We start from the raw sequence: 16,404 nt of genomic DNA on the forward strand, positions 1-16,404 counted from the left end.
GATTAGCAAATCTAACCTGGAAAGTTAGCTGACTCATATATGTTGGACAGTTTCTTAGCAGTTGATTATAGAACCATCCAGGATCTTGTCTATTCTAAACCTCTTAATATGCAGTGGATAGGATTAATTGACAGCCTTATGATAAAGCAACCTCTAGAAAACAATAAGCTTTGCTAACCTAGACAAGGCACAAGTCAAACCAGAGCTGAAATACTGTGAATAATTTTGGTCCCCTTATCTGAGGAAAGATAGACTGACATTAGTGGCAGTCTAGAGAAAGTCCTTCCACACTTGTGAACTATGTTATGAAGAGAGTTTGAGTACATTGGGCCTCTACTCCATTGGTGTGTCAAAGAATGAGGCAACCTTATTGAAGCATACAAGATTCTTGGGAATAAACCAAAGAAATGCAGGTGCTGGAGGTCTGAAACAAATAAAAGCAAATTGCTGGGAAAGTTCAGCAGATCTGGCCGCATTTGTGGAGAGAAAATACAACTAACATTTCGCTTCCAGTGTCCCTATTTCAAAATTTTTGCCAGACCTTCATCAGAGGATTCTTTGGGGATTTGACAGGGTAGATATTGGAAGAGGTTGTTTTCGCCATGTGGAAGAGTCTTGGACCAGAGAGTATAATCTGAGTAAGAGGTCAGAGTTGAGGAGGAACTTCTTCTCAGATGGTAGTGAATCTATAGCATTCTTTCCCACAGAGGGCTGTACAGGCTGGGTTAAGTATATTCAAAGTTGAGATAAACACTTTTTTTTTAAATTAGGGGAATTGTTTTTTGAGAAAAAAGGCAGGTATATGGAGTTGAGGATTATCAGATCAGCCGTGATGTAATTGAATGGAGGAGCAGACTCAATGAGCTGAAAGGCCTGCTGTTGCTCTTACATCTTATAGTCATTTTGAGTTACAAACTGTACTGGAGTGCCACAGCAATAGTTGCTGCAGCCTCAACTATTTACAATCTGTATAATGGTTTGGATGTGGGGACAGAATGGATGGTAGCAAATTTGACAATAATACCATAACGGATAAGACGGCAAGTTCTCAGGAGGTACAGAATCTACAAAGGGCTATAGATAGGCTAGGTGAGGGAGCAAAGTAATAGCAATGGAGTAAAATGTGGGAAATTGTGAACTTGTCCGCTTTGGCAGGAAGAATAGCAAAGCAACAAACTATTTAAATGGAGAAAGATTGCAGAATTTAGAAGCTGCAGAGGAGTCTGGATGAGGATGTGAATCATGAAAATGACTTTGCGAGTACAGTAAATGATGAGCAAGGCGAATGGAATGTAGATAGTTTATTGGTAAAAGAGTGGGGAAGTTTGATTGCAACTGGACAGGGTATTGGTGAGACCACATCTGGAGTACAGTATATAATTTTGTTCTCTTTATTTAAGAAGTGATAGTTACGTTATAAGCAGTTCTGAGCTGGTTCACTCCACTTGTAAACCCTTTGTCCCAGGAATCTTATGTAGAAAGACTGGTTTGGGCCTTTTTTCAGATAAACTGCATTAGTGCTAAGATATATTTTATGTCATTTTAATTGTTTTAAATACTTGTTCATATTTCAGATCTTCAATTTTGAGCAATTGCACTAACATGAAAAGTAATTTTTGGCCATGAGCAAGTGTGCAAATTCTGAAAAGTTAAAAATCACAACACCAGGTCATAGACCAACAGGTTTATTTGGAAGCACTAGCTTTTGTTGTTTTTTTGCTCTAAATTCTGTGTCTTACAATTGTGTACTTCACAGCCACTTGATGAAGGAGCAGCACTTTGAAAGTTAGTGCTTCCAATTAAACCTATTGGACTATAACCTGGTGTTGTGAGATTTTTAACTTTGTACACCCCAGTCCAACACCGGCATCTACAAATCTCAAATTCTAAGAGACATTCACAGTTTAAGATAACCTAATAATCTGTGCTTCAGTTCAAATGCTAGTTGACAAATGTATTTTTGTGTTTTGTTTTTGTTCAGAGTCTTAATTTGTATATTAATCCTCTGGTCTGTAAAGACAGATTTTTCTGCATAATGAGGACCTTAAATTATCTGTATCCTGTTTAAGGGAGATGGGAGAAATTGGGATTGCTTATGGGAGCAGGTTGTCCAGTAACTTCAGCTGGCAATGTGTCAGTTGCCTTCACTTACAATTGCGCTCTGCTGTAAATTGCTCCTATATTGTTCAGTAATATTTGCTGCCTGGACTGATAGTTGAAGTACGGTCATTGTTAAATGGTTCGAAAGGGTTGTATCTTTTCCTGGAATGAGTTTGTGCCCCAAGTGGGGTTAAAAGGGAAGTAGTAAAGGAATACAAACTTCTTTTTAATTTTACCCATGCCCACTATCCTTCTGAGATGGAGATGTTTTTAAACTAGCGTGGGTAATTTATTCAGATTTGATTTAATATCCTCATGCAGCACAGCTTTGAAATTCATGTAACTTTTCTGTTTCTTAAAAGGTATGTGTTTGAAAAAAAAATGTATTTAAGTTCCTTCAGAAAAATTCATCAATTAATGTTCTTGTTCTTGTTTTTCTTTAAGGAAATGCAATACTCTTAATACTTTTTGTACTGATGCAGCTTAAACTGGAAACTCTGGTGATCTACTTCATTCTTGGAGTCCTGACAGTGGAGCTTTTCTTTTCTTCAGTATGCCTAATCATTTACACAGGTGAGGGGGGAAAACAAAGAAACCAGCATTCCCTGCTGTGTATTCATTAGAGGCAATGCAGTACAATTGGTATAATAATAGATTTCACACATCTGTATTTACACATGAACAGTTCCCACCATTCTAGGCTCCTATTTTTTTTAAAAAAAAGCAAGTGAAGAAGAAGGTTTTGCTTTTCAGAGCTGAACATTTAACAAGATGATCTAAGCAATCAAATTTGATGTAGTGATTTTAGTTTGATGCATGTATTGCACAGAAATGTCGTCTTCCTTCCAAACCAAAGGTTTTAAATTTGAGGTTACACCTGACAGTTGTTGCTTCATGAAAGAAGGAATTCTAAGATGACTGGAAGCACTGAATATTCAGAAAATTATCAATTGGCCATAGAACTGTATACCTTGGTTACTGTCACGTGTATTTATAGCCCCACCTAACTGACTTGACCAAATGCCCTGTGTATCAACTAAGCATCTCCAACTCTGCACAGGCATGCTGCGGAGGGCTGAGTTGACAGTGTAAATACCAGCAACTGTCTAATCAGAGTAATCTTCAGGAATAAGAATTTTATATTTTTAAGTGACGTTAGATTTGAAGCATAATTTCTACTATGTTTACGTAGGAATTTAAGTGACATGTTTGCTTGTATGTTTCAGACAATATTTTTATCCAAGTTATGGGGATTTTGTTATTCTAATACTGTAATAGATCCAGATGGCCTTCCCTCAAGTTTTACCCTTACCCTAGCCTGGAATCCCCACACACATTAGTCCTGCTTTCTCTTATAACCTCTTGGAAGGAGTGGGTGGATGTGCACACTAGTGGACAGCATCATCCAAAAATAAAACAAATTTCCCACTGTATACTGCAGACACCCACCTCTGCCTCAGCATCACCTGTGACTCCTGTACTTCATCAGATTGCTGCTTCAAATTGGCTGAAATGTACCCCTGCCCCCACCCAATTAAATATTGGGAAGACTAAAGTCATTGTTTTAGTTCTTGTTCCCTAGCTACTGAATCCATCCTGAAACTCTGGCAACAGTCATGTTAACCTTGAGCAATTAGTAAACTTAGTGTCATACTTAATTTAAGTTAGAATCTAATCATCTATCCATACCTTCACTAAGACTGTCTCTTTCTACCTCTGTATATTGACTTTCTTGTATCTGCCCATTTTTATATCTGCTGTTAAAACCTTCATTCACTACTTTGTTACCTCCTGGACTTGACTCTTTTAGTGGTGTCCTATAATTCTGACCTGCTGAGCATTTCACTTACGTTTTTGGCAGCTGTTACCTAAGCCCCGTGCTCTTGAATTCCCTCCCTGAATCTCTAATCCTTTTTAAGATATTCCTTTTAAATCTACCTTTTTTGATCACCGATTTGACCATCTGCGCTAATATCACTGTATGTAGTTTGGCTTCAAACTTCTGCTTTGTAACACTCCTATAAAGTACCTTGTTGATTGGTCACCTTCAATGCCCAATAATAATTGATTTTACTTTCTCTGAGTCATTTTTATTTGTCATGGCCTCACTTTCATCCTTAGAAATTTGCAAATTGTCCAAAAGCTTTATATAAATGCTGCTTTAAATAACATCCAGTAAGCTGTTTATCAGTTTGTTTATTCGTGTTTAGAGTTTTGGGATTTCACTTTTTTTTAGTTTTAAAAAATATCTATAAAACAAAATGCTTGCTCTTTGAGTTTAAAATAACTTTCTGCAAGTTATTAAACCCATCTAGACACCAACCCCAAACATTAAAATCTGTTAGAAATTTCTTGCTAATTTTAGATAAATTTCCCTTCACTTTCATATTATTTCAAGAACAAAAGTAAAGTGTATTTTAATCCAGTTATCTCATTTCTGAAGAATGCAAAGTAGCATCCAAGACTTTAGGATGGAGCAGTAAATAGTCAAATTCTTTCCACCAAATCCCAGTTATGCTGCTTGTGAAGCTGAAGCTCTGAACAAGAACAACCATGAATTTAATGCTGATGGGATAGTGTTCTTACGAAGTTGTGATTTTTCTTTTTGTAGCTCAAGATAATTCTTCCAAAGTAAAATATGTCCCTTATTTCAATTTATTTTCTGTTAAAGGGCAGGTTGGGTAATGTTTATAATCTGCATCATATAATACTGGCCCCAAGTTAAAGGTAGTGGCTCTTGTATTAAGTTCAGCATTTGTACAAAATTCTAGTTTTTAAAACCAATAAAGGAAAACCTGCTTGCTTAGCTTGCCATGCCAGCAGAACCAACTATAATTCAATTTAATCTGTGCACTAATTTTAACACCAGCTTTTATGCTTAGTGTATGATCATAACTAAATGGTAGTTTGGTGTTTGATGTTTGGATTTCGGCTGCAACAGACCACCAAGGAGTAACCGTGGTCATCTCAATTACTTTACAATTTTGTCCTAATTTTGAAGCTTGTAGTTTACTGCAAGCATCTCTTGAAAATGCTGTTTTATTTATTGACCGTATAATTGTTCTTTGAAGCTGATGGTGTCTCACTTACTTTGCTCACAGTACTGCTTCTGACAGAACATGGTTAAGACACTAGTAGGAAGGGCAACATTCTGGCAGCTAGTCCTTTTTTAGAAAGCCTCTTCCTGCAATGTAAACTAAAATGACAGTAGTTTAAGTAGAGACATATATGTTTACAACACTCAGTCACTCCAAACATTATTTAGTTTAATGATGTCAAGATGAAAGGAGATCATTCAAAAGAAAACTTAACCTTGTAATTGTTTTGCTTGGTTAAAGTAATTTTTACAATTTCATATTTTGCGGTCTGAGATTCTTAATGTATATTAAGAGTGATAACAAAAGTGCTGTAGTTAGGTACCATGCCAATAGACCGTGTGCTCTGCTACTTTTAAATGCAGTCTTGAGAGCTCTGATTTTGGAAAGATATTTGGGAAATAAAAAGGATTTAAGGTGCAGACTCACCACGTATCAAATATGAGGAAGTATAAGTGAAATCCACCTTTAGAAACTTGAGGCTGTTTTTGTTGAATTGGAGGATGTGAAGACATGGTTTGACTTAGGAGCTGAAAACTGAACACATGGAAGTTCAAGTTCTTGAACAGAGAAATATAGGCAAAAAGAATAAAAGGAAGAAATTAAGAGATTTTTCTTTTTATTCCCCAAAGTATTTGGGAGAGTTGAGAAATAACTACTAAGATTTGGTTGAAGTGGAAACTATAGCTCCAACTGGGTTGGTTTAGGTTAGACATCTGAACCACATGACAAGTGCTTAAACAGATGAAAGAAAAAGGTATCCAATGATAAATGGGCTTAAATCAGCTCATTCAGAATGAACATAAACCTAAAATGTAAAAGAAAATCTGCAGATGCTGGAAATCTGAAACAAAACAGAAATTGTTGGAGATACCCAACAGGTCAGGCAGCATCTATAGAGAGAAAGCAAAGTTAACAATTGGGTCTAGTGACCCTTCTGCAGAATTCGGTTCAGCTGAGTTTCTCCACTAATTTCTCTTGGGGGTTTTTGTTTGCATCTGATGCATCCTTTTTTTTTTAATCAATCTTTATTTAATGAAAAAAATCATAATTTTCTACATATTTAGAGAAAAAGGGAAGAAACATCAACAGTGATATCAGCAAATCTTGCTGCACACAATCCCATGCCCAAGATAGAAGGAGCTCATAGTCAATGAACGGCTAGATGGAGACAGCTCAGTGAGAGGGTTATGAAGTAAGTAGGCAAATAAGGAATTTATTGATCGTTAACTAGGCCAGAAGAGAAGTTGAAAACTTGACAACAGGCCTAAGAATAGGAGAAGATGAGTAGGCCAAGCTGAAAGCAACCCATGCAATGTGATAAGTGGCTGAAGAATGGGTTGAGTGTGCTGGAAGCAACCCATGTCATGGCAGGACCAGGATTTGGGGGGTGGTGGGTAAAATAAGCATGGAAGGAAATGTTTAGGCTCTAAAGTCATTGAACTCAACATTGAGTCTTAAAGGCTGCAGGGTTCCCATTTGAGAGATGAGATGTTGCTCTTCAAACTCTGGCTCACTGGAGCACTGAAGCAAGCCTGAGGTAGAAATGTCAGCGTGGGAACATGGTGTTTTGCAGTGGCGGATGAAAGGGTACAGGAGTGAGATGCAAGAGGCTTTTTCCAACCTAACACAGCTTGATATCTAAAGTTAGGAGACCATTTTTTTTTAAAAGAAAAAGACAGGAGCAGGCATTAATGTTTAATTCTATGTGCCCAAAATACCAGCAAAGCTCAACTAAACAGTGAAAATTTATATACAACCAAAGTACTATGGATGCTGGAGAGTGAAATCAAATTAATATTTGAGACCAATATTTGACTTTTTTTTTGAAGAAATGGTGTCCTATCAAACTTGAATCATTAACTTTCTTTCTCTACACCTGCTGAGTTTCTCCAGCATTTTGTTTATATCAGTGAAAGCTGTGTTATTCTTTGCATTTAGTTTTATTTTGGTTTTACCTTTTAGGTCAAAATACTTTTGTTTCCCTCCATACCGTGACTGCTTGCCTCTGCGGCAATTTGTTATTCGTTTGGTTTCATTTGTGGCTTATCTACCATTTTCTTTTCCAAAGAAAGAAATAGGATATTAAATATCTTGAAATGATGAATTTAAGTTGGTGAATTCACACCCATCTTGTTGCTGTGTTTGGGAGCTGCTGGAACAATAAAAGGGTTAGGATATTAATAGATAGTCATTGTTGCTCATACTTATTTGGGACATTGCTGCCCACCCCTGCAAAAGTAAAGTTGCTCCAACCCATGAACACTGGAGATGAAAGTGGAGTAGACTACATTTTCAGGATTAGTTTCAAGGAGTCAATGAAGTAAGGAGGAGGCAAAGGAGAAAGCTAGCCATGTTTGGTAAACATCTTTTTGAGATGGCAAAAATCAGTGTGGCATAACATATTTGCCACAAAGGTTACAAAATCAAGAATTCTGGGGAAGAATGGTTGCCATTGTCATGTGCCATCTGGATTCCCTTAATTTTTAAGAGGTCTTTTGATTTCAATGTTGTTGCATATTTATTTTTTACTGCCCTAACTTGCCTCTTTTTGTATCACAGTAAAGATTATAAAGTTCAATCAGTTGAAACCATGTCCTGACATCCAAGAGGAAGAACGAAGGCATCGATATCCTAATCTCACTAATGTTCTCTCTGAAACTGGATTCAGGTGAGTGAAACGTTTAACATGAAATGGGAGTTTTATTTTTAAAAATTTCCTTTGTGGGACTTCCATTCTGTTTGTAATCTCTGATTAAAGGTAGAACTGCCTTTTCTTCTCTTAAAGATTAGATTACATTCCATTACAGTGTGGAAACAGGCCCTTCGGCCCAACAAGTCCACACCGACGCGCCGAAGTTCAACCCACCCATACCCCTACATTTACCCCTTACCTAACACTACGGGCAATTTAGCATGGCCAATTCACCTAACCTGCACATCTTTGGACTGTGGGAGGAAACCGGAGCACCCGGAGGAAACCTACGCAGACACGGGGAGAATGTGCAAACTCCACACAGTCAGTCGCCTGAGGTGGGAATTGAACCTGGGTCTCTGGTGCTGTGAGGCAGCAGTGCTAACCACTGTGCCACTGTGCCACCCACAAATAAACTGACCAGTTACTATTTTGAGTAAATAGTTGTTGTTCCAGCTCACTTTCCATCTGTTGAAGGTGCTCAGTTGAACTCAGCCCAAACTTTTGCCACAAAAGAAGTAGGCAACCTGCCAAATTCCCTAGTCCTAGCAAACAGGCTCCCCAGTATGGAACGTTTCTTGTGAATCAGAATTTTTAATTGTAATTTCAAACTTTTTTTTTTAAAAAGAAAATTTGCTCATGGCAATTGGGAAGAGAAACACATTTGTTACAATGTGTAGATTTTCCACATCGATTGTTGCTATATTGCCCTTCTGACTCAGGTTTCTGTGTATGGTATCTTAGGATATTTAAAGGATCTACCCCTCTGTTTATAAAGTGGATATGATTTATCAAATAATTCCAGTGGATTCTGTTTATAAGATGACTTGTGCTAACTCCACAGTGATACTTCTCTTTTTGGCAAGTTCCTTTATTTGACTGGAATATAATTGTATGGGCATAGCTTGCCTTCCAGTACAACAATTATCTCATTCAATTTGAAGCTTCAAAGTATTGAGAAGCTGTCAGATCGTGCATTCAGTGTAGTAGCAATAGTACACTGAAAAAAGAGTTTAGTGTCTTATTCACCTATTACCTTGGAAGAGGTGAGATCAGTTTTAGCATATCATAATCATTCATGATCTGCTCACAAAAAGAAAATTGAATTGGGCATCTTCGTACTAGTCTTAACTCAGCTACCATTAGATAAGGAGGTCTTGTTCCTTGGGTATTGCCCCGGCCTCTGAGGTAGAAGCTTTGTGTTTGAATCCTATCCCAGAAGCTAATGGTGTAGGGTGCATCCATATAGTAACCAAACAGATTGGAAAATGTTGGAAGCTCAAGGCAAGTGATTAGAGCGGGAGAGATTCTTGGTCAGCTGTGAGATGGAAAGAATATGGAGCTTCTAGCATCACTATCCTTAGTGCCAGACTACAAATGTGTGTAGGTGTTGCCATAGCAACATTGACTTCCTGAGTAACTATTACCCTACCACCATTAAATAAACTTGTTGAAGCAGAAAAGTTGAGCAGTTTGTAGTTTTGGGCCTTTTTGAAACCATAGTAACTGTTCAGAACATTTGATTTCAGGGTATTTTCCATGTGTTCTGTTAGTGCCCTGGTCAATATTTTATCCCTCAACCAAAACCGTAAACAGTGTTGTTTGTCAGACCTTGAGTATAAGTTGACTGGTTTCCCACACTCCTATAGTGGCTCCACTTCCAATGTACTTTGGTCATAAAGTGCTTTGAAATGTTCTGCTATAAAATGTACCATGTAAGTGTAATTTCTTTTTAATTTGATGCAAATAAGTTCACATCACACAACAACATTGTAAAGCTGTCTTTTTCATCAAGGGATGGATCAAATTTAGAAAACCTTGTAGAAAAGCAAGCGGACCTCATTGACTACTTAAAAATGCACAATGTGGAATTAAGTAAAAGGCTGCTGACTTTAACTTCCCAGCAAGTCCGAGACTGAGGCTTTGAAAGAGACACTAAACATTGTGATAAACCAAAGAATAAAGAAAGGCACAGCTTGTGCTGAAGACGTCCAAATGGGCATAACCATTTGAAAGCAGTGTGAATATGAAATGTAATTTAATAAATGGGTACAGTTATCTTCAGAATTTACTTTTGTATTACTGCAATTACATTAGGAGAGAACATTTGCTACAAACATGAGTAATTTGTTTTTTCCATTTTGCCACCAATGTTCTTCAAATCAATCATGTAGCAGAATTATCTTTGACTTGTGCCAAAAGACTTCAGTTGTGAATTGTGATCACAGACAATTGTCTGCTGTGCAAGCAAAGAGGTTGTTCTTGCCTTTGTAATCTTGACATTGTTTGTTATTGATGATGTGAATATTCTGAATGACTTTTTTTAAAAAATAAAATCTTGTTTAAGATAGAATATGTGTATAAAATGTACTTTTTAAAGTTGTTTTTGAGTACTTTGCTAACTATCCTGGGTTTAGTTTAAACCTACATACTGGTCACTTGCAGAAATGCAATTAGGAATGTACAAGACATTGCTATCCTATATTTTGGAATTTTGTGACTTGTAGAAGATGTATTGCAAATGTAAATTAATAATAAATTTTTCACAATCCACCAATTTTTTGTTTTCAATTCAATTACCATTTGCTAACACCTTGCCATTTTATTTTTTAAAAATCCTCCTTGTTGATTCTGTCTCTCTATAGTACAACTGATACAATTTTTGTGCTTGTAAATCTCCTGGCAAACTGAATGAGGAAAAGCTCAGCTTCCTGCTTATGTCAATGACCATGCCAAAGATTTTGTCGTTGTCCTGCATAGTCATCTAAAGCAGATATTTGGATACAAGAGCTGTACAGAAATGTTTCAGGAGTTGTCCGAATTGGTGATGGATGTACAAGCCAATTGCAATTTGAGAAGAGGAAAAAGTAGGAATGTCATCTTCACCCAAGCTATTTAATTGAACCCAGGCCCACACTATCATTGAACCACAAGAGCCCACTGAATGAATTGATTTTTTTTTTTTCTTTTAATTCTTTCAATCTACTATAATAAAAAGCCCTCTAAAAGAAGACATTGCTCCTGATTTCTATCTTAACATCAGCAAAAGGGTTGCCCATTGATGTCCTGTGGTCCTATGCATTCCTTCAAGAGGAAACTGCCTCTCGACACCTCTCCTGTCAAGCTCCCTAAGAATCTTTTGGAGGTCATTTCTCATGCTTCTAATGAGGTACAGGTCCAACCCACTCAAACTCATCTTTTTTTATATAATATATTTTTATAAATAAAAAATAGATTTTTAAATATTACAACTAATACAAAACAATGCAATTCAAAACCGTACAAAACTAAACCCAAATAATAAAAAAGATTCCCCAACCCACCCTCCTATACAAATGTATAAACATATATAGAGAAGTATAAAATTTTTAAAAATACCTAAACTAGCTATTTAACTAACTAAATAAATACCTAACAACAAACAAATAAATAGTAATAATTCAGCCCAGCCAAACAAAACACTCATACATTCACAGTTCCTCCTCCCTGGATATTGGACTCATCAAACACAATCATTACGGCTATATAAAAGCCCTTGTTAATGTGGCAGATAAATCTGTGTCCAGGTATTTCAAAAAGGGTTGCCCTGTCTTGTAAAAATTCTCAGTTTTGTCGTGTACCATATTTGTGAGAAAATCCAGGGAATATGCTCCATAACCATCTTCCGCCAACCTGACAGGCCTGGGGGGTTTTCTGATATCCAACCTAGCAAGATATTCTTCCTTTCACAGAATGTAAGAATATTGAAAAGTTTTTTTTTCCTTATGCGAGTCTGCAGGAAATACAATGGGTAGGCCCAAAAGGAGCGAAATAGGGTCCTTCTCCACCCCTACACCTAAAATCCTCTCCATTGCGCCCACCAAAATGCTCCAATATGTTTGAAGCCTGTCACAAGACCAAAGACAATGGGTAAGAGTGCCCGTGCGGACCTTGCACTTGGGACATGCTGAAGATACTCCTGGTTTAAATTTTGACAAACGGTCTGGGGTAAGTGGATCCTGTGGAGAATCTTCAACTGTAAAGCATGGATCCTATTGCAAATTGATATCTTCCTTGCATTCTCCCAAATATCCTCCCATGCTTCTGAAGAAACATCAACACTCGGCTCTCTTTCCCACATCTTGCAGAGTCGATCAGACTCCTCTGAGGTGGCACCCCCCAATTGGTGATTATAGAGTACTGACAGAGAGTGTACTCTTAGCCATTAGTACCCCTCTTTCTATGTCAGATTTGTAAAAGTGGTTTTTTTTAAATAAAATCCCTAACTTGGAAAAAACACGAGAGGTCTCTATTAGGTAACTCGTACTTCCGTACTAACTGATCGAAGGACATCATTACATCTCCCTCAAATAAATCACCCATGCAAGATATACCCCTAGCTGCCCAACGTTTAAATCCTGAATCTATCATACCTGGTTGAAAACTCGGCATACCCTCTAAAGGTGTAAACAAAGATGTTTTGCCAATATTACCTTCCCTCTGCCGAATTGCCCTCCATGCTTTAACAGTATTGATGACTATTGGGTTATGGCAATATTCCCTAATTGTCCTCACTTTGTCCAAAAACAGCAAACTGGTAAGGGGGCACCTTGCCTGGGAGACTTCGATATCTAGCCATATTGAAAGAGGGTCCCCACAAACCCAATCACTTATGTAGGTCAAAAGTGAGCTTAATTGGTAATTTTTAATGTCTGGAAGGTCTACTCCCCCCAATCTGTGAGGCAACTGCAGTTTGGCTAATTTAATGAGGGGTCGTTTACGGTGCCAGGTAAAGGAACTGAACCAACCGTTCAGTCTCCTGAGTGTTTGTTTATTGAAAATCAGGGGGAGCATCTTAATAAGCGCTATCCGACCCAACCATGAGACTGGAAGTGCCTCCCATCTTTGGAGATTTTGTTTAATTTTTTCAAATAATTGAGTAAAATTGGCTTTGAACAGCCAATCCAGAACTGGAGTAATGAATATGCCCAAATACACAAAACCCCCCTGTGACCACCTAAATGGGAATCTATAGTCACTCTCAAGAACCAACTCTTTCATAAGACCACCCATAGGCATACCCTCTGATTTAGCAAAATTAATCTTATACCCTGAAAAAGCGCCAAATGCGTGAATGCTTTGTATCAGGCAAGGCACTGAGACTGCTGGATTTGTCAAGAAAATTAGAATATCATCTGCATACAGCGAGATTTTATGTAATTTTGACCCCATTTCTGGAGCTGATATATTGAGATCCCCACGAATGGCCTCTGCCAACGGTTCAATCACCAACATAAAAAATAATGGTGAAAGGGGGCAACCCTGCCGGCTGCCCCTAGAAATATTAACATTGCTTGATTGTACCCCATTGGTAATGACCGCTGTGAGAGGTACACTGTAGAGAACACTTACCCATCTTATGAAAACTTCACCCAGACCAAACCGGTCTAGAGTATAGAAAAGGTACGGCCACTCAACTCGGTCAAATGCCTTCTCTGCATCTAAAGAAATCACCAATCCCTGTATTGACTGCTGTTGGCATGGCTTGAATTACGTTAAGCAGCCTCCTAACGTTATTGGAGGATCTGCGACCCTTTATGAAGCCCGTCTGATCCTCTTTAATAATAGAGGGGAACACAGTTTACAGCCTTAATGCAAGAGCCTTAGAGAGGATCTTAAAGTCCACATTTAAGAGCGAGATGGGCCTGTATGAAGCACAGTCTTCTGGATCCTTCCCTTTTTTAAGGATGTGAAATATTGGCCTCTCTCAGAGTTGGTGGGAGACAAACATGACTGTATGAATCATTAAACATATTCAGCATCGGGCCTGACAGTATACTTATAAATTCCTTATAGAATTCACTGGGAAGTCCATCAGTACCGGGCGCCTTTCCACTCTGAAGCTGCCTCACAGCTTCCTGCACTTCTTGCTCTGATAATGGGGCATTGAGAAATGAGTGTTGTTCGGGAGTCACACCCGAGAGCTTCAGATCTCTAAAAAAGGATTCCATTTTGGCCTGCCCCTCCTCATAATTCTCAGACTGATATAACTTAGAGTAGAATCTCTGGAACGCCACATTAATGTTTTTAGAATCACATATTAGGTTCCCAGACCCTTCCCTAATCGCCGTAATGGCTTGTGGGGCACTCCTCTTTCTGGCAAAGTATGCTAAGTATTTGCCTGGCTTGTCACCATGCTCGTATAACCTTTGCTTTGCAAAAGCCAGCTCCTTCTTTGCCGTCTGCGTGAGCACGGAATTTAGTGTAGACCGCAGTGCCGTAATCCTCTGTAGTTTGACCAACAAAGGTCTGTCATAATAGGCCTTCTCGGCTGCCTTCAACCGTGCTTCAAGGAGACATTACTGCTCACCCTTCTGCCGCTTCCTACTTGTGGAATATGAAATAACTAACCCTCTGGCATAAGCTTTGGCAGTTTCCCAGAGAACAGATGAGCTATCAACCGAGCCTATGTTGATGTCTAGGAATGCCCGAAATTCCCTAGAGAAAAACTCCACAAACCTGCTGTCCATGAGAATAAAGGGGTCCATTCGCCAATACCTTGAATCTACTGTAACATCCTTAATTTTAACCATGAGGTACACTGGAGCATGATCAGAGATGGCAATATTACCAATTGTACAGGATGCCACCAGATCCAGGGTTACCACAGGGGTCAGAAAAAAATCAATCCTCGTGTGACATCTGTGCGGATTGGAGAAGAACGTGAAATCCCTACCTGTATGGTGGAGACACCTCCAGACGTCCACCAATCCTAATTCCCCACGCAAACCCAATAACTGTTTAGTTTGTGCAGAGGATATCGAGGGACCTTTAGGCAACCTGTCTACTGTGGGGTCCATGAGGCAGTTAAAATCTCCCCCTATAATAATGTGCTGAGACTTGAGACTTATCAGTTTAGATAAAACATCTACCAAGAATTTAAGAGGATGAGCTGGGAGACAATAAACATTTAAAATGCCATATTCTTCCCCATTTATCAAGGCTTTAAGAATTACAAACCTCCCGTATGTGTCTTTAACACATTCCAACAATTTAAATGAGAGATTTTTCCTTACCAATATAGCCACTCCCCTACTTCTGGTATTAAATGATGAAAAATAAACTCGGTCAAAGCCATTTCAGATGTAATTTCAGATGCTCCTTGTCATCCAAATGTGTCTCCTGTAACAAAGCAATATCCACCCTCTCCTTTTTTTAATAGATATTTTTATTAGAAATTTAACATTTTTACAAGTTTACAAAAATAAACAAAACTCTCAAATATAAACATTGATATACAATTAAATCAAATATACAATAGCCAAAATTTAACAAAAAAATTAAAAAAAAACGAAAAGAAAAAAAAACAAAACTCAACTATCTACCAATCTAACCTACAACTAACCAGACTGTATATTTAAGTCTCTTACATGCTCGGAATGTGTTAACATCAGATGTAATAAAACCCGTATTCATGCGAGATTCCTCTCCTAAGGGGCCCCGGACCAGCCAGGTTTGTAATCTCAATTAAATAAAAGCCCTTGTTAGGATAGCCGAAATATCTGTATTTATGTAATTCATAAGGGCTGCCATATTTTATAAAATAATTCGGTCTTTCGGTGCACCATATTTGTAAGGAAGTCAAGGGGAATACATTCCATAATTAATCTGTGCCAATTCGAAAGTCCAGGGGGGCCCACAGCCACCCAGTTCACCAAAATATTTTTCCTTGCACAGAAAGAAAGAATAGAAAATAGTCTCTTCCCGTACATGTCCAGGGAGGGAAAGTTCGAAAAGCCCAAAAGGAGAGATACAGGGTCCACTTTAATTTCCGTTCCTAAAATTTCTGTCAGAGTACTTGCTACTTTAGTCCAATATCTACGGATCTTATGACAGGTCCATAGGCAATGTACAAGAGTGCCCACCTCTATTTTGCATTTGGGACACATTGGAGATGCTCCTGCCTTAAACTTTGCCAGTCGAACCGGTGATATATGGGCCCTATGAAGTATCTTCAGCTGGATAGCCTGGGTTCTGTTACAGATAGTAATTCTTCTAGCGTTTTCCCAAATATCATTTCACGTTTCTATAGAGATTTCTAGTCCCAAATCCTGATCCCATGTTTTAAGCAGATTATCCATATCTCCCGATACTTCATCAGATAGTAAATGATAAATAGTACTGACGGAAGATACCCCCACTGGTCGTAGGACACTACATTCTCTATCTGATTTATAAAGACTATCTAATAACGTAGTCTTCTTCTGTATATAATCTCGAATTTGGAAATATCAAAAGAGGTCTCCATTAGATAATCTGAATTTCTGACGCAGCTGTTCAAAAGACATCAGGACCCATCCTTAAATAGGTCCGCCTACTTGCGGAACGTTTCAGGGAACACCTCTGGGACACCCGGACCAACCAACCCAACCACCCCATAGCCCAACACTTTAACTCCCCCTCCCACTCCACCAAGGACATGCAGGTCCTTGGACTCCTCCATCGCCAGATCATGGCAACACGACGGTTGGAGGA

At 38.4% G+C, this 16,404-nt stretch overlaps 1 protein-coding gene across 1 annotated transcript in view; it reads left to right on the forward strand.

Moving 5' to 3' along the window:
* The window catches only part of tmem192 (transmembrane protein 192), a 41,534-nt gene extending 31,087 nt beyond the window's left edge, over positions 1-10,447 (forward strand). Inside the window, exons 4-6 of the mRNA XM_043698452.2 lie at positions 2,545-2,673; positions 7,758-7,866; positions 9,686-10,447. Of these exons, the coding sequence (XP_043554387.1) occupies positions 2,545-2,673; positions 7,758-7,866; positions 9,686-9,809 (362 nt within the window). The 3' untranslated portion in view covers positions 9,810-10,447. The remainder of the gene's footprint in view (positions 1-2,544; positions 2,674-7,757; positions 7,867-9,685) is intronic.
* The last annotated feature ends 5,957 nt before the right edge of the window (positions 10,448-16,404 follow it).

Source organism: Chiloscyllium plagiosum, unplaced genomic scaffold (assembly GCF_037043375.1).
Source record: "Chiloscyllium plagiosum isolate Xiang-an unplaced genomic scaffold, Cpla_swu_hap1 HiC_scaffold_1, whole genome shotgun sequence".
In the NCBI taxonomy this organism is placed as follows: domain Eukaryota; kingdom Metazoa; phylum Chordata; class Chondrichthyes; order Orectolobiformes; family Hemiscylliidae; genus Chiloscyllium; species Chiloscyllium plagiosum.